Genomic DNA, 27,232 nt, shown 5'->3' with positions numbered 1-27,232 from the left:
GCAATATAATATGTTTTGTTCATCAACCAACCCTGTAGCAGGAAGGGTGCGTGTGTAATGTATTGATGGGTGCATTCCCTTAAGCAAAAATATTTATTTTAGCCTTTACATAATCTGTCATTGTGCCGTGGATTAAGTGCATCCAGACGGGTTATGCCCAGGGCAGGTGTGCCCTTCCTGTGCACCCTCTAACATCCTGCTAGCCGGCATGTCCGTAACAAGTCCTCATGAGGACTGCTTGTGGTGCCAAAGCTCGGACCAGGACATGGAGGGGTATGTATGCTGCTAGCTGATGAACTTGAAGGAGAGAGACAAAGCTCTTGGCAAAAGCAAAAAGGAGCATAAGGGTAATTTAAGATCCAAGGTGAGGGGCTCTTCGCATAAGTCCTCGTTCGCATAAGCAGCACGATTGTCGACTAATCTTCCAGGTATTGGTCTGTCTCCTCTAAGATGGTGCCGTATGGCTTGGGAGGTCAGACCAGCAGTTGTGCCTCAGCTTCCACAGGCTTCTCCAGTGCCAACGTTGATAAAGGTCTTAGTCCCAGACGAGCCCTTGGTTCACTTTCCTCCTGTGTCAACCCATTGTAGGGAGTTGGGGGTGCAAGCTTCGGATTCGGTTCAAGCGCCTCAGGACGAGCAGAGTTTTCCTGCCTTTCCGTCTCCGGGAGCTGATCCATCAGCATTCCTTGAAGCTCTGTTCAGAATTTTCAATGTCACTGTGGCCCCCTGCTGGTGCACTGGCTGGTCCCATGTGTCCATTAGCTTTCACACTGGCGCTGTACACACAGGCCCAGTTTGTACCCTTCTATCCAGGTGAAGGTGCTGGTTCGGCACCGATTGAGTATGCAGGCGCTGGATGGCTCCTGATCTGGCCGCAGTCTCTCCACCCTCTCCTCCACTGGAGCGTCCATCTGCTTTGAAACTGGTTTTGTCGACGTATGCTAATTCTGTCGACCCTGTATTTGGAGGCCAGACTAAGGTCGAGAAAGAGGTCCTTGGGGCTCTTGGAGGAGCAGGAGTATCTGGAACAGCTGTTGGAGGAAGGAGAAATTCCTGAACCTATGGGTGAATTTCAGGCCCTGAACTCTGCAAGTATCCTAGATAATCCCTGGAGTGGGATCTTTCATCCCCTGGCGAGCTCACAGGAGGCAGCATCTTACCACAGCGTGATCAGGCTGAGTTTTTGGACCTTCCTATACCAGCATCTGAGCTGAAGACAAAGATTCTGACTGAGGTGTTGCATCCTTCCTCTAAGTCTTCTGAGCCCCTACACCCTTTTAATGATGCCCTTACTGAGACCATTCTAGACAGTTGGAGGAAGCCTGTAATGACTCCCAGTTTCCTGTGGCTAGGAGGTTGAGTTGCTCCAGGGATCAACATTTGTTGTCTCCACATCAAACACCTGAGCTTTGTAGTGTGGGCCTCTTGTTCTGCCAGGTCTACACCTGGTCCATTCCCTTCTACTCCATCAGCTAGAGTCTGCGAATGGAACAAACAGCAAAGAAGCGTTTCTCCTCGTGCAGTATGGCCTTGAAGTCTGTCAATGCTACCTGTGCGCAGGGGAGGTATATTAATTCCCTGATGGGCACAGCAAGAGCTGTTTGGTACAAGCTTGTCTCAGGATGTGCAGGGGCAGTTTGAACTCCTGTTGGACACTCGAGCAGCGGCCAAGCAGGTTATTCAGTCTGGTTTGGATATGGCAGATTCCATTGCCAGGGCAATGGGCACTTCGGTGGTGACCAGGAGGTATGCATGGCGTACGTCTTTTGGCTTTTCCACAGATGTTCAGACAACTTTGGACCTTCCGTTTGATGGTGAAGCTGTTTAAGTCCAAGGCCGACTAAGCTTTGGAACATTTTAAAGACCGCAGGGGTACTGCAAAGTCCTTAGGACTCCAGGCTTCAGCATCCACATCCTTTAGATCTTTTTGGAGGTTCAACTGTTTTGGCCATGGGTCCTCTTTTTGAGGGAGGCCAAAGTCCAGCATGAAGTAGCCTGCCAGCCCTCGCTATATGTCTTGTAGAGGGTGGGGGGTAGAGTTAGAATGCAAGGAGCCACTTATCCTCCTGTCATCTCCTTCCACTGGGGGAACCCATCAAGGAACACAGCCCTAGTTTTCTCAACATCTTGCATCATACTTCTCCCATAAGGGGGGGAGGCGATTTTATTTTCTCAACGGGTGGGAGTTAATCACATCTGATTCTTGGGTGCTGAATATTGTGGAGAAAGGCAATGCCCTTTTGAGTTTCCCGCCTCCCATCCCTCCCAGTCATTTGTCTTGTAGGGAAGATCATCTCCTGTTGCTTCAGGAGGAGGTTCAAGTTTTTTTAAACAGTGCAGTGGAATTCTTTCTAGAGCAGGAAAAGGGTCAGGGATGCTATTCAAGGTATTTCCTGATTTCCAAGAAGGATGGTCGATTTGAGGCCTAACCGGGACCTGAGGATTTTGAATTGGTTTCTCAAAGAGGAGAAATTCAAAATGCTGACCCTAGCACAGGTGCTTCTGGCCTTGAACAAGGAAGACTGGATGGTGTCAACTTTCAGGATGCTTATTTCCGGTTCGTGGTAGGGTTGCAACACCATACCAGTTTGCGGTCATTCCTTCTGCACCTTGAGTCTTCACAAAAGTGGTTGCAGCGGACCTCGGAAGGGAGTATCTGTATTCCCTTCCCTGGATGATTGGCTGATCAAAGCCAGGTCCCCTGAGCTTGTGCTGCATAAATTGCAAATGACAACAGTTGTTCAAACTGGGCTTCATGGTAAACTTACCCAAGTCTCACCTGGAGCCCTCAGCGCCTCCTGTTCATAGGGGCAGTACTGGACACAAAATTGAATCTAGGCCTTCCCTCCACCTCAGATTCAGGTGTTGATTCCAAGGTTTCCAAAGGGAGCAGCTGTTCGGTCCTACATCTGCTCGGTCTGTTTGCTTCTCGCATTCTGTTGCCCACTCACGCATGTTGGCACATGAGGGCTCTCCAGTGGTGCCTCTGCAAGCAGTGGTTGCAACACAAAGGGGAGCTCGCTGATTCAATAACCATCTCCAGAGAGGTGGCAGCAGATCTGATGGTGGGCTGTGGACAGCAACGTTTTCCCAAGGAAAGCTGTTTTGCCTACCACCTCCGGTGGCCAGTCACAACAGATGATTCCACTCTAGGGTGGGGAGCTCATCTGGGGGACCTGGCAATCAAAGGCCATTGGTCTCCTGTGGAGCAGATGTTTCACATTGATCTGTTAGAATTGCAGCCAATATGTCTGGCTCCTGAGGCCTTCCTCCGTCCCTTCACACTCCGTCAAGTCTTGAAGGAGAACACTACCGCAATCTAGTACGTTAATCAGGGAGGTGTAGGGTCGTACCTTCTCTGCCGAGAGGCTCTGCAGCTGTGGTGCTGGGCACAGGACCAACTATCCGGAGTTCTCAACATACATGCGAACAGTCTGCATTTCTTGGCTGATCAGGAGTAGCGTCTCCCTCCAGACCTTTTTCACATCTTTTGGATGTGGGGATTTCCACAGATAGACCTGTTTGCCACTCAGAACGCATACTGCCCATCATTCTGCATCCTCCAGTATCCGGTGCAGGGGGTATTTGGACACATTTTCAGATGTCTTGGTGTGACCAGTACGCGTCGTACCCCTACACCCCCCCCCCCACCCCCATACCGTTGATTTTTCTGGTTCTGACAAATTCACCGGGATCAAGCCATTTTAATGGCCCTGGATTGGCCAAGAAGTGTGTGGTACATAGACCTTCAACTCAGTTTCTACATTGAGAGGACAAGAGACTTTTGTGTTGATGATCAACTTTGTTGTATATGTGGGCAAGATGAGGGGCAAGGCCATCCACAAGAGAACCCTTTCCAAGTGGGTCATTCTTTGCACAAAGAAGGTTCCTCCTGAGAGTATTAGGGCCCATTGTACTAGGGCTAAGTCCGCCACTTCGGCCTTGGCTAGAGGTGTTCCAGTTGCTGAAATTTGTAACACTGGTACTTGGGCTTCATTCCACACTTTCACGGAGCATTATTGCTTATCCTCTGAAGTTAGGGATGGTCATTTTGGGCACTGTTTTGCAGGGTTTCTTGGTTTGACCGGTCAGGCACCCACCTGAGTGCGGGACTGCTTAGTTTGTTGTTACCTTTAACACTTTTTCTGGTGGATACAGTAGCTACCTGTAGATTTCAGTCCCACCTGCCTCCACTTGCCTGTCTGGTCATACCAAGACTTGTTCTATTATAAATGTATATACGTTTTTGATTTTATATAAACAAATGTGGTTTGTATTTGAATTGGTATATAGCTTGTTGTGATGTCTGTATTCACCTGTTTGCCTTTGGCATGTAAAAAAAACAAAAATGCTGAAACTGACGTCCGCACACTGGCGAGGACTTATCGCCGTGTCAGACAGTTGCGTGCTGAGCCGTGCAATTGTGACTTCCTTGTCGACGTGGGGAGCTAGGAAGAAAACTTCTTTTTAATGCTGGCGCTTTGGGAGAATTCAGAAGGTGAGGAATCCACAGGTAGCTAATGTATCCACCAGAAAAAGCGTTACCAAAGTCAAGTAACTTGTTCTACATGCTGGCCTTCAGAAACCAGACTACCTGCTTCAGAGCTCTTGCACAAGAGAACCTGGAAGCAAGCCAGGCAGACATGAAACTGTGGTATGGCCAGAATGCCACTCAGTGTAAGCCTGGGCAAAATGTGGGTAATGGTGCCAATGGAGCCCTGGACAAGTGGACTGGGCCACTTGAGGTGGTGGAGCGCAAAAGCAGTCACTTTCCTGGTGGACTCCCAGGAAGCCCTTAAGGGTCCTGCATGTGAACAGTCTCAAGCCACACTTTGAGCGGACTGAATTGTACATGCTCCTTGCAACCAATTGGGTGGAGGAAGAGTGAGCCTCGTCTGACCTCCTGTGTTCTGGAGAGGAAGATGGGTCTGGAGGGAGTGGACCTCTCACCCTCCCTGACCTGAATAGAGGGAATGTCGCCAGGTATTGGGTCAGTTTGCCTCCCTGATCCCAGGGAAGGTCACACACTTGTCCACATATGATTTGGACACTAATGAGTCACCCATTAAACAGAAGGTTTACAGGGTGACTGATAAGGTCAGGGCTAGTATCAAAGATGGGGTGTCTAAGATGCTAGCTAGGGGTGATTGAGTTTTCCAGCAGTCTTTGGCCAGCCCTGTCGTCTTGGTTCCAAAGTCTGCTGCTCCTGGTGCTACCCCATTACTCCAGTCTGTGTGGACTACTAGGGATCTCAATGTGGTCTCTAAAACTGATGCACATCCCATCCCTCAACCTGATGAGCTCCGATCGGTTGGTAGCTGCCAAATACCTCATTTGACATCTGAGAATTGGCAGATTGCCTTAACTGAGGGGACCAAGGAGGTAATTTTATACCCCAGATGGACTTTTCCAGTTTAAAGTGACCTTTGCGATGAAAAATGCCCCTGACACATTCAAGAGGTTGGTCAACCAGCTGTTGACTGGGCAACTTCAGTGCAGCATACCTGGATGACATTGCAGTGGTTAATTTCCTTTGGGAGGAACATTTGCTGCACCTCTGCAGAGTTGGAGGACCCCTAAAAGGCACGCCTCACTATTGAAGCAAGCAAGTGCCGAATAGGGCAGGGGTTAGTGGTGTATTTGGGATGCCAGATACAGAGTGGCTCGGTGGCACCCCCAAAAGCCAAAAATTGACCATTTTGGCCTGGCAGCCTCCCAAGACCCAGACTGAGTGAGGGCCTTTTTAGGCCTCACTAGCTATTACAGGAAGTTTGTCAAGGGATATGGCACCATTGTTGCCCTCTTGAACAAGTTTACTTGCAAGAAGCAACCCAAGAAGGTGATCTGGACAGAGGCTTGTCACACCTTTTTGATGCAATGAAGGCTGCCATGTGCACAACACCTGTGCTGAATGCACCGGATTACTCCAAGGAGTTTGTGCAAACATACCTCAGCATGGCATAGAAGTACTCGCAGCTTAATGAAGAGAGCCTAGATCAACCTGTAGCATTCATTAGCAGAGGGTTGCTTCTCGGGGAATGTAGGAGGAGTGCAATTGAGCCTGAAGCTTTAGCTGTGGTCTGGGCACTGAAGAAGCTAAGCCCCTACTTGTTTGCAATTCGCTTCTGGGTTCAGACCGACCACAGGCCCCCTTGGATGGCTAATGCAGATTTTGGGGGGGGATTCTAAATTGTTGAGGTGGGCCGTTTCCCTACAGGTGACTAACTGTGGTACACAGCCCTGGTACAGAACATGACAATGCTGATGGTCTGTCTAGAGTCTCCCGCCTTAGTGATGAGTGCCATGAGGTTGGGTAGTTGCTCCCCTCTTTTTGGTGGGGGCGGATGGGTTGGGGGGGCTGGGAGGAGGAGACGTGTTCGACTTGGCATCCTTGGCGTGGTCTTCCCTAACATTTTACCTTTTTCTCAGGTTGTGTGCTGATCTGTTTTTGGTACACTTACACCCGAAAGGGCTGTGCCTGCCCTCACACAATACAGCCCCCAACCCCTAGTGTCTGGGGCCTGGCCAGGGCAAGGCAGCATCTTAAACAGACTTCTCTTTGAAGTAGGCCTACGGCAAAGGGGCATAAGAGCACCCAAAAAAACCTGAAAATCAGATCACTTCTGGAATCCAGAGGAACCTCTGCCAAGAAGAGCTGAGAAGTACTGCCCCTGCCTGCGACTGGGCTTTGTTGGGCTATCCTGCAGTTTGCTGCTTTTGCCTGTTAAAGGGGACAGACTAGACTTTGTTTTGCATTCCTGCTTGAAGAATCTCCGCTTGAGTTGAGCTTGCCTCCTGTTGAAGTCTCGGGCCATCAGACTTCTCTCTGTTAGCACCTGGACCCTCCGACTCCTGCCCTGCCAAGTGGTGCCCCCATCCAGTCCTTGGGCCCTTGAAAGTTGAAGCTGGTGGATAAGGACTGAAATCCAGACTGCTGTGTGGGGAAACTTTCAATGCCCCGCCTGCAACACAGATGATAAACATGCCACCGGCCTCGCGGCTTAAATCGATGCTCCACCAGCATTGCGAATGAAGAAACAATGTGCATCGGCTGCTGTTAACGACATGCCCCACGCAGTGAGGCTTTCTAATACTGTGACCGGATTTCAACGCAGCATCACTGGGTGCAGAAAATCAACAGGGCCTACCTGGACCAGAGGTGCTGGTCTGGGATCGACTCCTCTCTAGCTGGAGAGAGGAAACGATGCACGGTCTCCCTTGCGAGTGAGATCGTTGGCATTTTTTTTCGATGCATGCTTGCCCATGCAGCTTTATTTTGATGTTACCCAGGTAATTTTGTGCAATAACAGCATTGTCACTAAGGATTGACTTTCTTTTTAAAAGTCATATCTTGACTTCTGTGTTGAATTTTTGTCGTTTTGGTCTTGTTTGGTGTAGATACCTATTTTTCTAAACTGTCATTTTGTAGTGTTTTCAGTGAGTTACTGTGTTGGTACAAATACTTTACACATTGCTTCTGAAGTTAAACCTGCCTGCGCCAAGCTACCAAGGGGGTGGGTGGGGTTTAACTTAGCGATTCTTCTTTATCCTGACTAGAGTGAGGGTCCTTTGGTTGGTAGTCAGATTTTAACAAAGACCCCATGTCTAACGCTTGTTATACAGTAAAGATTAATCCGCTGGTGTGGTTCATTTGGAAAATGTTATAAAACAAACCATCAATCTGATTACTGTTGGGTTAGGCACAACTTTGGCCAAGGACACAGTGGATTAGCTTCCATCATATGGGATAGTCTTTCTCTGGCATTGCAGTTTGTGTTTATCATCAACTGGCTGTGCCCTCCCCAAAGCAAAAGCTGACCTGGGAAACGGGGTTTGGGTAGTGTGCATCGGGGACCGATCTGCCACCAGTAACCCGAATGGAGTCCGCCTGGACTGCTTTCGGCTAGGAGGGCATGCCAGGGGCATGAAGGTTCCCAATAATCGGCCACTGGCCCTGGAAATTCAGGCTAAATCAGGACAAGTTGAAGGAGTGGCTCCATTGTGGGAGACATTGAGGTACCCCTGAAGTCTCGGCCACTTCTGGACCAGAGTGGTAGGAAGCAGTGTTTTGACTGCTTACACTTCTTAGACTGACTTTCATGATATGAAGCAGGACAGCTAACTTTCTCAAACAGTGTCTGGCCCTTGAATGTGTCTTAGACTTTGACTAAGACTTCGCTTTACAATCTTTCCAGTGGTGCTCAGCACTGGAGTTTTTGCCCTGTGGTATCAGCAACCACGAAGTTGATCTGATTGCAGTCATCACACAATTTTGCATCATGCAAGAACCTTTTGACAATGTCGGTAATATTTAGCCATTGCAGTGTTTAAATACTATAGCTCCTGTGATGGGGAGGAAGCATTTTGCGTATGGCTTTTCTTACTATCCTTGCCAGGGAGGGCATAGTGTGCTTTATTTATGATCCCTGTCAGAAGGTGGGGAAAATTGATGACTTTGTAGCTCAAATGTAGCAGTTAGGCATACCTGTCACTTTGGTGCTGGACAGACCAGATAAAGCCTCATGATGCAATTTGCTGAGGGAGGGAATCTACAGATCAAGTCTGGCACCCAGAAGATGAGGAATCTGTAGGTATAGTATTCCCCAGAACATTACTGTAAGTAATCTGATCCTTAAGCTCTTTTATAGGAGCGATTAGTGGAGAAGCAGCACATCTAAGCAGACCCTCAGCTGGGTAGGTTGTGCCCCTTATAGGTTTATAGCTCTTGATTGTCTTAAATTTAAATTTTTGAATAACTTTTTTTTTTTTTTTTTTGGACCTTCAACTCTTTTTAATAGAGGTCAGATTGACATAATGGGTGCAGGTGTTTAGTAGTAGCGGGCTTTTTTTTTTTTCCAGTAATTTTAGATAGTACCATTGAGGTCAGGCCGTCCAGTTTTCTTAGTCGGACTTGGAGCCTATCCAACTAGTGCATTCTTATGAGATGGTTAATCAGAATGAAGGCTGGTCTTGTGCAATGCTGATTTCCCAGGTGGGTGCCCTCAAATGAGGTCCCTCTTGTCTGATTTTATGGTCTGGTGATGAATATTGTTTTATTTCTTTTAAAATGCAGTTTAGCCTTCCAGAGGTTAGATTTCAAATACTTATGTATTAACTTCCATTTTGTGACATTGCTGAGTCTAGTATGATTTGACTGCAAGTAGTTGCGATGCATCTTTCTTTGAAACTTAATATCTTTACGCTGATGTGTTGCTGGATACCTAGTAAACCATTTTTTCTTTCTTTTACAGAGTTTGTACAAATGATGACAGCAAAGTGAAGATGTACAGAATGTGTTAATTTTCTTGTACAAAATTGTTTATTTGCCTTTGTTTGTAACTTATCTGTAAAATGTTCCCCTACTGTCAAGAAAATGCATGTCTAGTTAGAATTCATTTTCTTTTTTATCCCATCTTATTCACCACAAAAAGGAACTTAAGAGGTGATGAAGTGACTGTTGCATGTGGCTTTTCCTGGATATCACCAAAGCCCTTTTGCACATCTAAAACAATATTTGACTTCTCAGACCGTCCGAGTTGGTATCTCAAGTTGCATATAAGCTACTATCTGTTATACCTAAAGTTGGATTTCCTTAGGAAGTATCTGCATTGTTGAAATGTAGAGTTTAGCTCTACGTGGACTATGGACAGTCAACAATATGGAATGCAAGTTGCACTACTGCAAAAAAAAAAAACGGGTGTATCATCCAGCCACTAGAACACTTTTCTCATCTATTCTTTTGTACTGCTGTCTGTACCAGAAACCCAAATTCTAATGTACTATGCTTTTTAAACTTTGTTTAGCCACTTCTTTGCTTATGGCACAGTTTGCCTCAAATCCATTCCAAGTTGTACATTTGTTTTCCAATAAAACAATTTATCCATATTTGTATACAAATACTTGTTTCTGTAATGTGATTTACAGCTTTCACCCATTCAGTATGATCATTTGCTTGACAGCCAAGTTCAAGAAACACCACTTTCTCTTGTCCAGTGAACGACACAGCCTTCCGGTGTATAGTCCCTTTAACGGTTGCAGGTTAACTTTAATTGGTCCTGGGGCCCTCCTACCTCATTGCATTTTGTGCACGCACACCCAAGCAACACTTTTCTCAGTTAGTGTAGTTGTAAATTAAGTTTTAAGCAGTTTTTTCAGTCCTCACTGGACAATTTTCTTACAAAGGCAGGCTGAGACCAAAATGATTCCTGTTGGTGTTGGCTCCAGGTTAGCCTGGCTGCAAGTCACCTTGCAACTTCCTGTAATCAACCCAGGTGTCAGATTGGATCTGGAAAATATAAACCTCTGCAGGCTGGAAGGTGGCATTGCATCTCTGCATCTCGTGTCAATGTCAGAACGGACTTGTATGGGTCTATAGGCATCATATTGGTGTGCTGACCTTAATTACTTTGTGCCAACAGTGCAGATCCTGGAGCATTGTGGTTTCTTTAACCACTTTCTCAACACTTGATCAGCTTTATTGCACTTTGTTCCCGGTGTGCCCAGGACCTTTCCCCCACAAACCCATGTGGCTTAAACTGAATGTCAGACAGACTTCGGTCTCTGACCCATACTGGGTGTACCTGGGCTTGGAACACAACCCGGAGGCTTGTACTGACTATCTCATGCAGGTGAAGTTGCTGGTGGCTCAGCAGAAGGCTGAGCCAATCCGAAGTGCAGGGTGTTTAGGACTGGCGCACAGACTGGGGCAGGGAGAGAGCCTTATGTTGAACTCTTAAGGAGAAGCTACAACTTGGTGTCCTGGTGCAATGGCTCCTATAAAGCAAAGAAAAAGGTTGCTTCTTGTGGTCACCTCATAAATTAAGCTGTTCTAGAAGGTCCCCAAATTTGACATAATGGGAGGTCATGGATTGGGATTTAATTCCAACACCTGTATGAATTCCAGATTGCTTGATTGGACACTGTTCAAGGCTGGCATTTTGCCTTTTTCTAGTTTGAGCAGTTGGTGAACCCACCTATGGGGAGGTATTACTTGGGTATTTAGTCTGAGGAGGCTTATCAGAACAATTTGCCATCTGAAATGCATTTTCTAGTAGACTTATAAGAATAAGCACTGAAACACCCCCACGTGTGGGGATCTGGAGCAGTTCTTCACAATATAATCTCTCAAATGAAGTTGTTAGACTCATCAGTAAGGCCTGCCGAGTCACTTAAGTCATAATGCAGCTTGTGGGAGAAAGCTACAATGACACAATTTATCTTTAATTTGAAAAAGGGCCAGGAGACTGTGTAAAATTTGGTGTACTACAGAAACACCATAAATACCTCTCAAACCTTCTTTGGGGGGTAACGGAGATGAAGCAAGCCAGGATAGTGTGCCATTCTTAGTGAAAATAGAAGCACAAGACCCCACTATTCCATGATGCTGAGCAGGTGATGGTTGCTCCAGTTTTATTTTATTTTTCTTTCCCCTCCATAAAATCCTCATTTTGTGAACTTTCACTTGACTGTTCATTTCTCTCTGGCAGTTTCTTCATTTTTCTGATACAAAAATTTGGCACAATGCCATCCTTTTTTGACAAGTGCCCTGCTTGTGGGAGAAAGAAGGCCAAAACAGACCCTCACGAAGTATGTATAGTTTGCCTTCCCTCAAGTCATGTTCCCGAGTGTCAACACTGCAAGACTTTCCAGGTGAGCCACGAGAGAACAGGAGAAAATCTGGCTACATGGCACCGAGGAATGTTGCAGGCAGAAAGCTTCATATGAAGGTGGGACCTCGGGGTCAGGAGAGGGTCAGTCCTCTACAAGGGCCTTTCCAGCTGTCTTACTACCAGAAATAAGACTGCAGAAAAGACGTTGGTCCCAGTAAGTGTTGAGCGGATTGCCTACTTGTTTGCTACCATCCACAAGCTTTATGTTGAGGAAACTGATGGGCCCTGCGCAGACATTCTACAATGTCAACACATGTCTTGTTAGTCAAAATCCAACTGCACCATGATGACATAACTCACCGTCACGTGCAACATCAAACATTGACCTTGCCAATCACCATTAATGAGTGGATCAACGTTGAGACTTCAGGAGATCAAAGTTCGTCACCATCTGCAGCATTGCAGGAGGTGAGGAAAGAGGAAACACTTATTCCTCCCTTGATTCAGACTGTTCCAGTACATACTCCCTTAAAGGGTAGAGCCTTGTTCTCTGCCAGCCTCTTCTCCTATACCACTTCTGCATCCACGGGTAACTCCCAGATCGAAATCCAGGTCACTAGTCAAGTAGGCACAGACATAAGTCAAGACACTTGTCTAACTGCCCTGGGCTTCATTCTCACCACTCATTCTCACCATAGGAATCTCTGCCATCATCCACTTCAACAGGGAGATGTACACTGACTTCCCACTAGCATGAATTTCACTAGTGGATAGCTTCAAGTTTGAAGATGTGTTCGTGCGGGGAGCTGCAAAACTAAATATACCCCTGTCAAACTCCCTCCACTTCAACCTTTTTATTTTTGAGACGCTTTAACACAGAGCAGCATCTCTACCGCTGCTTCCATTAGTGGCAGGTCTCCTTGAACTAGCCATGGATCTTATCACTCTGGCCTGTTAAACTGGCACCATCCAGACTTCAGAAGTAGTATGGCCCTCTGAAGCAAGATCATGCTTTCCTCCAGACTGAGCCTACACCAGATTTGGTGATCATAATAGTGGCAAAGAAGTAACATGCCACTACTCTAATCCTCTACCACCAGATAAGGAGTCTCCAATTGGCTTCTGTATGCTGAAAAGTATGCAGTTCCACAGCAATCTCCATAAAAATAGCCAGTTCCACTGCCCTTCTAGGCAGATATGATGGGTCACTGTGGGAATCCATGCTACAGTTTACAGAGCATCTCAAAAAGGATTTAATGGAAATCCTAAATGAAGTCCTGATGGTATCTAACCAGGTTATCGGTGCTGCAGCACTCCTAGCCATTTTAGTGGCGCAGGAGTACTGCCACAGTTGCTCTCCCAGGATATTATTGGCCCAGTCTTACTAGTCTAAAACCAGAAGCCCAATGGGAAATCTTCCCTTCTCTGGTACTGCACTTTTTGAAAGAGTTACAGACGAAATGGCTAGGATGAAAACGTAGTTGGCTTATTGTCCCAGGGACAATCCTTCTGCCCCTACTAACGTTTCACCTAGTCCTAGAAGTTTCAAACCCCCCACTGGTATAGAGGACATCCAAGCAGTACACAACGGCAGCACCAATTACACAACTAGTCGTACCACATAAAGGAGTCATGGGGAAGATGTACCCAGTGACCTGGCCATGCAGACAAACAGCCAGCAGGGTCAAAACCCTGAATCTTCATTTTTCTCCAAGCCTCCACCCTCCAGTTGTGTGGGGTGGGGGGGGGGGGGGAGGAAGCATCCCCTGTTCTCTAACAGTGATAAAACATCACTCACGACACCTTTGGTCTAAATATTGTTTGCAGTGGATACTGGCTCAGATTCACCAGCTCGGTCGTCTATTCCACTGAAACCATCCAGATTCCAAATCTCCAAGCTATTCCAGGTTCTTTACTTTTTCAAGAAGGAAGAAGCGAACCAGTTCAGACCCATTCTTTACCTCAAAACAGCCAACAAGTGGATTCAGTGAAAAGTTCAGGATGCTGTCTATACCAAATTAATCCCCAGCTACAACAAGGGGTTTGGCTTTGTTCCATCAACCTTCAAGACAAATACTTAAACGTCCTATTTGCCAGAAATCATTGCAAGTTCTTGATGTTTGTAATTGGTCAAGACCACTACCAGTACAAAGTCCTTCCATTTGGTCTCAAGTCTGCATCCAGAACTTTCTTGAAGTGCAAGACAGTGGTGGCTGCTCATCATAGAAAAAAAACAAATATTAGTCTACCCCCATCTAGATGATTGGTTGATCGGTGTCCACGTTTCAAGAAGCTCAGCTTCATTATCACTGGACTTGCAATCTCCTCAAAAGATTAGGCCTTGAAGTAAACCTCATCAAATTAAATTCTGTCCTTGTTCAGACATTGCAGTACCTAGGAGCAACCATTGATACTTTACAAGCAAAAGTGTATCCTTCAGAGGAGAGACTTGATCCTTCTGAAATGTCACTTATAACAGCTTGCTGTCCAACAGTAAGAATAAGTCTCTTTCCTGGTTCAATGGCATCCTAAACCTTCCTCACGCAATGTTTGTCTTCACATGTGACCATTGCAGGGATGTCTTGGACCAGTGGGAGCAGCTGATGGGCAATTGGGAGGACAGGATTACTGTAGCTAATCATGTAAAGATTCCTGATGTGGTGGTGCTCCCCAAGGAACCTACTTTGGGGATGCTGTTATCAGGAGGCTCCTCCACAAACCATGGTAACAAATGCCTCATTTCTAGGTTGAGGGGCTCACATGGGCAGCCTCCAGATCCGCAGCACATGGTCAAAGTCCACATACATCATTCTCCTGGAGCTACAAGCAGTCTATCTGGTGTGAAAAGCGTTTCATCAGTGCTTCAAAAAGTACAAACTGACAATATGACTACCATGTACTATCGCAACAAGCAGGGATGAATGAGGCCCAGACTGCTTAAGTATTGAAGCCCAGGCAATATGGAAATTACTCTTAGGCAGGAATCTGACCAGCATAGCTACACATCTTCCAGGTTTACAATATGTTCAGGCACACTCAGCAGGATTCTGCAAGAAAATCAAAAGTGGGGTTTGCATGACATTGGTCACGACTTATTTAATCTGTGGGGCACACATTCTGTTGACCTGTTTGCCACTGCAGAAAACAAAAAATACAAACACTGTCATGAGATATTAACCAGGCATACCAGGGAAAGCCCTATGGGCCAGCTGGTCCAGCAAATTTCTTTTCCATCGTTGACATGCCCCCTCCTTGTATTACAGCAGTTCTCAGCAAGCTGCTTTACTCGAGCCAAGATGATCCTAACTGCTCGAATGGCCATGCCAATAGTGGCTCATGGACTTTCTTCAACAGTCCATTTGTCCACATCTCGGGCTGCCAGCAGGACAGACCTCCTGACAAAGTTCCAAGGGCAGATAATACATCCTAAGCACTCCTTGGATTTGGTGGCATGGCTTCTGAGAGAGTATGAACACTTGAATCTGCCAAAGGAGTGCATGGACATCCTCAAAGACGCTAAGTGGCCTTGCAACTATTCAGCATATGTCTTCAAGTGGAAGAGTTTCTGCATTTGATATTCCTCCAAGAACGTGGACCCCTTAATGCCAGGAGAGGACGTTGTACTGCCATACTTACTCCTGGCAAGATCTAGTTGCAGTTCTCTTAGTGTTCATTTGGCAGCCCTTACAGCAAATGCCCTTCACAAACTCTATCTCTCGCCCCCCCCCCCCTCCCCCCTTCCTCAGAATCCCAGTCATCCAGTATTTTCTAGAGGGTTTGAAAAAAGGTTTTCCCCTCCCATGGTGCCCTTCTCCTCCCTGGGAGCTTAATATCCTACTCTAGTTTAATATAGGATACTTTCATACCTATTCACAAAACATTCCTGCAGTACTGTTTATGGAAACCTGCTTTCTTTGTAACTATAACATCGGCTCACAGGGTTGGTGAAATCCAGGCACTCTGTTCTCATGATCCATATACAGTCTTCCACTCCAAAGTAATTATGAGAGCTCATCCAGTTTAAGGTTTTGTGTATTCATGTTAATTGGACTATATATCTTCCAGTTCGATGGCATGTGTAGCTGCAGATAAAACATGCTTTGCACATCCCGCCGTCTAGTGTTGGGCTTGGAGTGTTACAAGTTGTTTTTCTTCGAAGAAGTCTTTTCGAGTCATGATCGAGGGACTCCTCCCCTTTCAGCTCCATTGCGCATGGGTGTCGACTCCATCTTAGATTGTTTTCTTTCTGCCATTGGGTTCGGACGTGTTTCTTTTCGGGCCGCGCTTCGGTTCGGAAAGATAGTGGAAAACTCTGAAAATTTGACGGTATTGTTTGCGTTCAGTATCGAGTTCGTTACAACAGATTGACACCAAAATTTTAAGAGCTCCGGCGGCCCTTCGGGGTTTTCGATTCCCCAGTGGGGCCTGGTCGGCCTGACCGCGTGCGTCTTCAAGGCTAATGGAACGGACCCCATTCCGCTTCTGCCCTGAATGTCACAATAAGTATCCTTATACAGATCAGCGTTTGGTCTGTAATTTGTTTGTCGCCAGAACACAGAGGATACCTGTGTGAGGCCTGTCGGGCATTTCGGTCCAGAAAGACCTTAAGGGACCGAAGAGCAAGAAGACTACAGATGGCGTCTGTGCCGACAGGACAAAAACACATGGAGGAAGAAGAGGATGCCTTCTCCATCGAGGATTCAGACTCGGAAGAGGTCGATCCTGAACAGATGCCGAAAACCGTGAGTAAGATGTCGATACATGACTCACATAAAGACTAGTAAAGCCCAGGGGATGCCAACAGGCCATGGCTTAACCCGAAAAATAGGTGACCGGGCATCGGCACCGAAAAAAGGCATGCATGTGTCGAAGTCCGACTCCGGTTGAGATACCGGCACAGATCACACTCGACACCGGGTCAGAGCAGACTCGACAGCGGGTCAGAGCAATCTCGGCACTGAGAGCGGCACCGAGAAAGTACGCCGAAGAGCAAAACCGTGTCGTCGGAACCGAAAAAGGCATCCGAAAAGGTTTTGATACCGAAACATCCGTCCTTTGAACTGAAATCAAGTTCCTACACAGAGGAACAAGGCCTGTCCTCACAAATGAAAACACATAGATTTGGACAAGAACTGGAGACAATGGAGCCAGACTCCACCCAAAGAAGGCTCCACATCCAAAAAGAAATGGGGAAGATCAGTACTCTCCCTCCAGTTCGAATGAAACGAAAACTTGCCTTCCAAGAGAAAGACAAGCAGCCACAGGCGAAGGTGGCTAAACAAGTAACCCCGCCACCATCTCCACAACCATCACCGGTAGCCACTCCACCAATGATGCAATCCCCAATCATACAGGGATGAGTCAGGATGATCCAGATGCGTGGGATCTTTATAATGCGCCAGTGTTAAATAACAGTCCCGATTGTTATCCAGCTAGACCGTCACCACCAGAGGATAGTACAGCCTACGCACAGGTGGTGTCAAGGGCAGCGGCGTTTCATAATGTCAGCCTGCATGCTGAGCCAATTGAAGACGACTTTCTATTTAATACACCGTCGTCCACAAACAGCCAGTACCAGAGCCTCCCCCATGCTACCTGGAATGCTAAAACACTCCAAACAAGTGTTTGAGGAGCCTGTGAAAGGAAGGGCCATTACTCCAAAGGTGGAGAAAAAATATAAACCGCCACCAACAGACCCGGTGTCCATCACACAACAGTTGACACCAGACTCGGTGGTAGTAGGGGTAGCTCGCAAGAGGGTGAACTCAAACACTTCAGGAGATGCACCACCTCCAGACAAAGAGTCGCAAGTTCGACGCGGCAGGGAAAAGAGTGGAGGCACAGGCAGCAAACCAGTGGCGTATTGCCAACTCACAGGCTTTGTTGGCCAGATATGATGGGGCTCATTGGGATGAAATGCAACAATTTTTATAGAACATTTGCCCAAGGAGTTCCAAAAAAGAGCACAGCAAGTAGTGGAAGGACAGAGTATCTCGAACAATCAGATAAGGTCAGCAATGGATGCAGCAGACAGCTGCTAGGACTAAACACAGCAGTGACAATATGGAGACATGCATGGCTGCGTACATCAGGATTCAAGCCGGAAATACAACAAGCCGTGCTGAATATGCCATTTAACGGACAGCAGTTGTTTGGGCCGGAGGTGGACACTGCTATCAAAACTTAAAAAGGACACTGATACCGCCAAAGCCATGGGCGCGCACTACTCCCCACAGAGCAGAGGCACATTTCGTAAAACAGTTTCAAGGGGGGTTTCAAGGACAAAGCACGGAAACCACAACGTTATAAACCAGGCCCACTTATCAGAGCCAATATCAGTGGGGAAGTTTTCGGGGACAATATTAGAGGGGGACAATTCCCAAAAAGTAGAGGGAAGTTCCAAACTCCACAAAACAAGCAGTGGCTTCAACATCACAAATCCCCAACACATAACAGCAGTGGGGGGGAGATTAATCAAGTTCTACAAACAATGGGAGGAAATAACAACAGACACTTGGGTTCTAGAAATTATCCAGCATGGTTATTGCATAGACTTTCTAAAATTCCCCTCAATATCCCACCGAAAACACACAATGTCAAAACACATGGATCTTCTGTCGTAGTTTGGACTCTTGCTCTGAGCAAGACTGCTGGTCTCAGGATGACAGTACTTTCGTTTGTAGGTGACTAAGTCTCTTCCTACAACTATTTGTAACTGTTGTCCAAACCTTACCGGCTTACTAGCAGTACCTCACCAAAAACACAATAGTAAAAGGTGATTTGTAGCAGTCGCTTATGCATGGACTCAAAATACAATATCTCAGGGTTGTCGTGGTTAAACGGAAATTACCCTTTTCTCACAGATTTATAATGTCTCATACAAACAAAGGCAATAACACAGATGCAGTAAAGTTATAATAGTTTTTATTCAACATAACTGCAATTTGTGATAAGTTGCATGAACTGCAATGATTAGGATAATGAATATACCAAGCAACAGTATTGTAAAGAGGAGAGTCATTGTTATAAAGACCCCCACCATTATGCAATATATGAAAGAAATATATGTATATGTAAAAGATGGAATAAGCCCTAATACTTTAAGGAGAGTAGGTCTAACCTCCTACCTAAAAAGGAAGAGCTGGGTTTGTTAAACCTAATCTGCCAAAACCGTGTCCATGAGAGGAGCCCCCAACCCTCGTTACCTTGGAATGAGGTCTCTATCTCAGATTCCGCAGGGACACGAAGACTGGATCAGTGTCAAGATGACTGCAGCATCGGTATCAGCGATGGTGGCGATGCCCTCTGGTCGGAATCCCTCTGATTATCTGTCTAAAAGTGTGTTGTATTTATACAGATCTACAAGGTCCCCTGACATAAGTGTTATTCATAACAATAGATAACAGGCATGCTTGGGACGACAATTAATATCAACAATCCCTCGAAAGTATAGAGAGGGAAAATCCCTAAGTGTGAATGCCTACTGTATGTTTGTCTTTCGTGCTTGATCTTGACGCCTTGGTGCAATGACACTGATAGTAGAGCCCATAACAAGTGGCCTAACTATAAACAAGGCCGCCATTTTAAAGGAAATAAATAATTAAATGGACTATGACAGAGCAAGCTAAGTAGGTTAAAAGTCACTGGGTGACGGGGGCATGAGTTTACAAGCCTACGGCTAAGCTAACTCCTGTTATCCTGCTAAAACAAACTAGGATTCACTACACCCTCCCCATTGCCGTAACAGGTATGATGAAGGTAAGGAAACCCAAGCGCTAAAAAAGCTGCTACTGAACCAAAAAGCTAAAAAAAAAACGAAAATGAAAACTCAAGCTAAAAAAAAAATGTACGTAATGACAAAAATAAATGCTGTGTTAAAATACGTTTTTATTTTTTTTTAAACATTCAGAGATGTTAATATCAACCATGACAAGTATCGCAAACTTTCAGTTAAATTGCAATTTTTTAGAACCGGGAACTGGCAAGCGAATTCACCAAATTATGTGCTATATGCAGGATCTTGAAGAATGTCATCGAAGTCACCATTCAAGGATCTTAAAAATGAGTCCACATCGTCTGAAGTGAAATTGAGAGCTGGCCGGACAAACTGATCCACAGAGCAGAAGTGAGCCATATTCTCTGGTGTATCGACACTCGCTGCAGCGTCCTCATCCATGTTAGTTTGTATAACCGAAGGCTCATAGGTGGCCTCGCGGAGCAACCTCAGTCTCAAGGGGCATGACCGTGTATGAACCCTCATCGGGGACATCAGCAGTTCGTGGTCCACAGGAGATGTTGGTGCAACAGCTAGACAGACCATAGGCAGATGTTCAAAGAGACCCCATATGCAGCGGAACACCGGTTGTACACACCAAAGTAGAGGCCGGAATGACAATGACCAGTCAAACTCTAGTTCCACCAGCAAAGGTGTACCGAAGATCCGAACCATGCGTTCACGGCACAGCGGGGTTGACGGGAGCGGCTCCATTGCTCTGTGTCGCTGGAAAAAAACAACCACCGCGAATCAGAAAAAATAGCAGTAGTAGTCCGCCAATTAAAGCCAAAATAATTGGAAAGCCACCAAACACACTGGAAAAGAGAGAATGGATGGCTGATGGGATGACTCCGAAGACAGTCTGGAAGATGGACACGAAACCAGACCCCACAGCCTTAAAGAAATGAACAATCCCAGTGGTGCTTGAAGCATTGAATATTCTCGATACCAACTCTCCAAAGTGTATGGGAAAATCGGTATTTAAAAGGGATTGTATCTCGGCTGATGATCTCGCAACCTGGAGAGCATACGTCTCTTTTGCGGATGTCAAGGCGACCTGTTTTTGAAACGATAGCGCCTTCAGTCTACTCAACTTGTCATAGTTCACATTAATAGTATCAATGTGGGGCCACATTTCAGATACTTGTATCTCTCGTGTGGGGGGAAACAAAACATGGCCACAACACGTAACGACCTTCGTGACTGAGATTGCGTAGGCAATTCCAGGTCGCAAGCCGCAACAGCTGTCATCGCTCAGAAGAACATAACTCCCATTAGAAAGAACATAAAACACTGAACGAATCAAGGGGACGGGAGTACCCTTCAGAAAACAGGCCAAATTGGCGACCCCCGCATTGCAAAGACCGTGAAGAGACACCTGTTTGCATATCATGGAATGACGAACAGTAGTCTCACATTCACTTCCGCTAAGAAAGACCTCTTGTTCGCCGTTCAGACATCGATACTCAAAGGGCAACTCCCACTCTTCCTTAATAAAGCTATCTCCTGGCCGTTCATATCGTCCCACTGCAAGATATTTCAGGCAGCTTGAGAAACGAAACGTTGAAAACGGTAAATTAATAATACTGTGTAAGAGACAGATAGTTGAAGGACTCTCTGCTACCGTGAAGGGCAACTTATCTAATTTTTCTACTTGAAGCAAGGTGAAACGAGCCTCTCTTTTAGCCATTGTCACTTGTTCCCTGGAAAAATTAAAAGCAGCGAATAGTTCACTCCCATTAAGGTATTTCCATGGAATGTGGCCACTTTTCAGCGTCTGCAATGCCCAACTCAGCTGCATGATGGAACACAGCTGTGTTTGCCCATGATATAACCGAGACAAATCAGTCTGAGTGATATCAATAGCAGATGACACTATATTCGACAGGGAATAAATCCTGTTGCATAGCGTGTTCATGCCATTGTCGACAACAGCCAATGTGTTTTCCAAATTCTCTTTATCAAGTTGCCGTAAACGTGCAGCAGCCTTAATTTGAGAAAGTTTCCAAATTTCATTATACATGGCATATAAAAACTGTTTTGAGCGTTGTTTTCTAGGACCTAATAGGAAATCTTGTAGGTCTATACTGTCAGAAAGAGTATTCAGGTGTTGTTTCACCGCTGTTAAGGTGTTCGTTTGTACCCATTGTTGGCACAGCTTGCCCACACTGTAAGTTGTAATTATACCAGCATGCTGACCTGACAAAAAGCGAGGGTCTGGTCTATGAATGGAAAAAAAACCCTGAAGAGTTCAAAAAACGCCTTTGACACTCATCAGTATTGGTGGGCCATACCAACCATCCCCCGGGACTGGAAAGTGAAGAATTATAGTCACCAGCCTTAACCAATGCATCTAGCCATTCCTCAGAAACATTTAGAAAGTGTTGCCAATCTTTAAATTTTGTCGGTGTAGGGATACTGGGCGTATTTAGATCCTTTATTTTAGCTAATCCCAGACATGATGTCTGCTCAACAGTGTCATTTAAAAAAATCATTTGCACAGGAATTAAGCAAGCTCGAAACAAAGCCTCCCTACCCTGTATCTGCCAATCTTGCGTCCCCCATACACTCTTCAAATCGATAGTGTTCTTCCAATATTCATAACCCTCAATCGAAAGTCGGGAAACAAAGGGATCTGAATAAATCAGTTTCGTATCTGTTAGCAACAGTTTTCTAATGCGTGTCTTAGGTAATTTAAAATAATAAGATTCAGCTTTCATTGTATCATGCCCAGAAAAGTATGTGAATTTGTCACTGTAATACTTTGGACTCCCCACCCGTGGTGTTGAACAATGTTCCCATTGTGTGTAGTTAAAAAGAGGCCTGTATCTAGTTGCATGGTGCAGGTAGTGATGTCCCCAATTATTATAGCAGAACATTTCACCATAATTCATTGTAAAATCATATACATCATCACTTCCAAAAGCGGAGTAGTCCTTCATTTCAGTTAGCATGGAATCCACTGTTTGGACATCCCAATCATCAGAGACAACATTAGGTGTAATAACATCAGACATAGAAATTTTGAACACGTATGGTATTTGAATTATCTCTGTAGGCCCGTATATATCGAACAGAACTTTGTCCCAAACAATCCCATCAGAAATTGGAATAGCTGTAATATTGACAGGGGACAAATCACGTCGGACCTTATGTGATGAAAGATGCGGTGTTAAAATTACATCAACAGGCTCCACTGAGGAGCGATCAGCAATATAGTGACCATTAATTAGTAAAAAGAAAACAGTCACAAAACTAATCCATAAAAACAATGCAATAATCGTCAAACAGAACCAGAGATAGTTCCATGGCTATATCAAATAGTTCTTTTTAAGCCATTGATAGAACTTGCTACCTCTGGAAAGTTTGTCAGTCTCAGTTGAGGATGAATCTGAAGAAAAATCATCAATGTCCACAAAATAGCCAGAGGAAGTCTCCGCAAACACAGGACTTATCGAATTCCCATCCACTGTTCGTGGAGGTTCATGATAGATGACGTTACCAGTCGTGGAAGTGTTCGTGTAAAATACAGCCAAATCCTGTAGCGGTGTGGTCTCCGAAGTTGTTACAGGAACCAACAAAAGTTCATTTTACGCCCTCCCCATGGTCGAGGAAGTGTCTGGAACAGCAGCTGACATAGTTGCATAGTCAGTAGTAGCGATGGTCATCCTACTATGTAGAGGGATGTCCTGTTGGGTAGTGAGAGGGGATCGGGAACCACCCAAGGGACCTCCTGGTCTACTGTGAAGAATCGGCCACATGGTGTAATTTGATGTCATCAATGGAGATTAATCTGTTTGATTTGGAACCAGACAATGGCGGAAGGATGACGGTCCTGGTGCCTTTTATCCCCAAGACCGGTACAGGTGCTCTGTATGCTGGACCAAATTCTTTTCTCACAGCGATCTTCTCACAAACCAGATCCCCAACGTTAGGAATCCAGCCAGTCGAAGTTTTTTTTCGCCATATCCCTTATTCCCAAGGTGGCAGCGCTTGCAGATGATTTATCATCACGGAATTGTTGAAGCTCCTGTAAAACAGCGAGACGTTCTTTTATGTCAAATGGTGTTTCTGCTGCCACCATACCAGGGGCATCAAGATCGGGAACATACATAGTTGTCCCAAAGAGAACCTCATATGGAGACTTTCCTCCCAAGGACCGTCTTGGCAGATTATTCAGTGCTCTCTGGACCCCATATAGGTGATGTAACCAACTGCGGCCTGAACCTAATACTCGAGCTGTTAAGGACTGCTTCAGATCACGATTCCGCCTCTCCACGACCGAATTTCCCTCGGGATGGTATGGTGAGGAGTAATGGAGTTCAACACCCATCGTCCTCATGGTGTCCCTGAAAGCCTTAGAGGCAAATGCAGGGCCCTGGTCCGAGTGGAATGCTGCAACCGCATATGTACCGATAAAGATCAGCAAATCTTTTATAACAGTCCGGGCGTCAGCCGACCGCTGTGGCCATACCCACAGGAATCTAGAACAGGAATCTACAGCCACTAAAATGTATCTGTATGCACCATCTGGTTGCAAAGGACCACAATGGTCCAGGTACACACAATGGAGTGGTTTGTCTGACACTAAGAGAGATGTCTGCGGAGGGCGTCTGATATTCGAGCCCTTAATCTGCTGACAAATGTCACAGCAAAGGACATACTGTTTAGTCCGTCTGCATACACCAGGCCACCAGTACCGTTGTTGTAGAATGGTGATAGTGGCCTGCATACCAGCATGTGCAGAAGCGACACCCTCATGTGCAGCTGTAATCAGTTCCAATCTTTGATCTTCATTTGGGATCACTCGATCACCAACATCTGGAATTGTTGCAAAAGCAACATTCTGTGCACTGATATGATATGTATAGTTCGTAGGGTATCCTTTCGGAAGGCTTGCCTGTAGCCGAGGCTTTAACGGCATTTAGTATTTCACTATCCAACCTCGTCCGAGAACGAGTCACTGCAGCCACAGAAGCCGTAGCTACTGAAGCTTTGGCTGCTTCGTCAGCCAATGTATTACCGGCAACATGTATTCCTACATGTTGGTGCCCCAATGTATGAACTACATGGACACATGGCAGCTTATCCTTAAGATCAGCCACCCTTCCCCACAATATTTTGTGTTTAATGGTGTTCCCTTTAGAATCTCTAAACCCGTTCAGTATCCAATGATTAAGATATTCATTGTATGACTGGACGCAGTAATACGAATCACAGACGATCAAAGTCTGTGTTCCTGGCTCTGAATGTTCGAGCGCTAGAATAAGAGCCTTAAGTTCGGCCAACTGGGCTGTGCAGTCCCCTAAGGTCTGAGTGTACGTATTATGAGGATGAAAAAGTCCGTCTTCCATTACTCCGCACACAGCTGCGCAAGCTGCCGAGTATTGATGTTTAGTACCCACAGCCGGTTGTGCCGATCCGTCAGTGTAAATGATGGTATCATAACTGTCTATTGGCAATATGTGTAAGGGAGCGGGGTACTCCTGTTCATACTGGAGAAATTCTTGTGTCTGAAGTCTTGGGTCAAACACATAATCAACATCAGTGGCGGTCAGAGATGTTGCCCATTGAATCCAGCGTGGATGCAATGCCTTAGCGTTAGGCACGCTCGCTTTAGTGACAGTCTCTAAGGCCGGAACCGGGGAGACAACAACAATGCGTTTCCCCTGGGCAAGCGGTCTCTCCTTTATGACGGCAATCTGAACTGCCGTCAGAATTTTTTCAGTAGGAGCAAAACGTTTTTCTGCATTGGAGTACAAATGGGATTTGTATGCTATTGGCACTGTGTCACCCTCATTAAAGGTGACATAGGTAAATCCTAGGGCACCAGCTATTATTCTGATGACCAAATTCGTTTTATTGTCCCGTGTGTACAAGTGTCTAGCTTCTAGCATGTCTCGTTGTATGTCCCTTAGGATGTGTGTGTTCAATTGTCCATCGCCTGCTAGAATAATTGGGCTGAATTAAGTCATATAGTGGCTTTACGCGTTCAGCATAATCTGGAATATATGTTCTGCCAAAATTAAAGAAACCCAGTAATGACTGCAATTTCTTAAGCGTGTTCGGAGGCTGTAGCTGAGCACACTTCTCTAGGAAGTGCGGGGCCAGGCTCTTCCCCTCGTTTGATAGTTCATATCCTAGGAACAATACACTAAGAAAGGCTATCTTGCTTTTCTTAAAATTAAATTTATATCCGAAGGCGGCAAATCCCAAAATTATCCGATCGACCCTGGCAAGATGAATGTCAAGGGTGCCATCAGTGAGATAGATATCATCCACATATGATAATGCCTCGGAATCAAGCTCCTGTAATATTGATGTGACACGGGCCGAAAACAGTCCTGGGCTGTTTTTATAGCCTTGTGGTAAACGACAAAAGCGTTTCTGAGAACCATAGGAAAATGCACTCAGGTCTCTACTTTCATGTGCTAAATTCTGGCTGAAAAAAACCATTAGATATATCCAATGTAGTTTTGTATTTTTTACGCACTATATTATTAATTAGCGCTGTGCTGTGTGAATTTTGTATAGCATAAGTGCGTGCATGACTATTCAAGTGCCTATAGTCAACCACTATTCTATATGAATGATCAGGTTTCGCAACGGGAAATAGCGGATTATTCATTGCCGATGTACAGGGCTCAATTACTCCCTGGTATTCAAGTTGGGACAGTATCTCCGTCACTGGAGCTTTTGCTTCATGTTTAACAGGGTATTGTGGCTGCGGGTGTGGTGTAGACCGAACGGGAATAACATGACAAGGAGAGTCCTTGTCCCATCCTACATGATTACGGTATAATGCAGGTGCCTGTGCTAAAGCCCATTCAGCAGCATAGGCTTGTTTGTCTGTCTCCGGAACAAGATCGGAGAAAGAAGGCAAAATGACATCTTCCCCATGTGGGAGCATGCAGACATGTTCAGGTGGCCAGTCGCTCTCGGCCAACAGGATATCACTAGTAAGTTCATCCCAAAATATTACACTAATAATGCGTTCCACGTCTCCCTCTATCTGAATTGTTAAATCAAAAACCCGATCGGGTGGAAGTACGCGGCCATCCGCTGTTTCAACTGCGATGTAATCGCTAGTTGCTGTCGCATCCAGATGATCTTTCAGATCCTGGCGACATATCGTGACCTCTGCCGCGCTGTCCAACAGAGTCACTGCCCACTTCTTGTTCCTCAACAGTGTTCTCAATACTACTGGCATTTTTAACTGTCAGTGCTGCCAGTTTTTTCTTTTTAAACTGTGGCTTTTGTTGAGGAGTCTTTTCTTCTTTTTTAACAGTAGACTGTGGCGAGTCTTTCTTTTCTTTCACGTATTCCGGACGTCGGTCTTGACGGCCCCCTCTCTCGCTACGTCTATCCGGTGCGTCCTGAAAGGAACGAGAAGGACGTAAATCAGTATATCTGTCTGGAGTTCTAATGTTATCCCTATTTCTGAGATTATATCTCCTTTCGGAGTATTCTGGATGAGGAGAATCAGCTCTTTTATTTCTCCTATCCTTGAAATCCTTTTGTTTGTCCCAGCGCTTTTTAGACCCCTCTAGTGCTTGCCTTGTACCTTCCTTATGGGTGGTACTTGGTATGTCCAATTTTTTAGGTTTGGCTCCCAGCCCATCCCGTCCTATACTAGTATAGGTATCAGAGATTATTTTCGGTATATTCGGTATATTACTTTCTGATGGATACAACTACCTGTGGATTCCTCACCTCATGAATACTCCCATGGCGCCAGCATTCAACGGAAATCTTCTTACTAGTCTCTGCACGTCGACGAGGACGTCACTGTCGCCCACGCGACGCCGTCTGACGTCATACAGGCAATAAGAGGTCCTCGACGACGTGC

At 45.7% G+C, this 27,232-nt stretch overlaps 1 protein-coding gene across 2 annotated transcripts in view; it reads left to right on the top strand.

The window, feature by feature from the left end:
* CALM2 (calmodulin 2) overlaps positions 1-9,897 on the top strand; it is a 34,302-nt gene extending 24,405 nt beyond the window's left edge. For both annotated transcript variants that reach the window (XM_069234034.1, XM_069234033.1), the window contains exon 6: positions 9,252-9,897. In XM_069234034.1, coding sequence (XP_069090135.1) covers positions 9,252-9,280 — 29 coding nt within the window. In that variant the 3' untranslated portion in view covers positions 9,281-9,897. The remainder of the gene's footprint in view (positions 1-9,251) is intronic.
* The last annotated feature ends 17,335 nt before the right edge of the window (positions 9,898-27,232 follow it).

This window comes from Pleurodeles waltl, chromosome 5 (assembly GCF_031143425.1).
Source record: "Pleurodeles waltl isolate 20211129_DDA chromosome 5, aPleWal1.hap1.20221129, whole genome shotgun sequence".
Classification (NCBI taxonomy): domain Eukaryota; kingdom Metazoa; phylum Chordata; class Amphibia; order Caudata; family Salamandridae; genus Pleurodeles; species Pleurodeles waltl.
The sequence above is the reverse complement of the archived record's forward strand: the minus strand, read 5'-3'. Positions and strand labels throughout refer to the sequence as shown.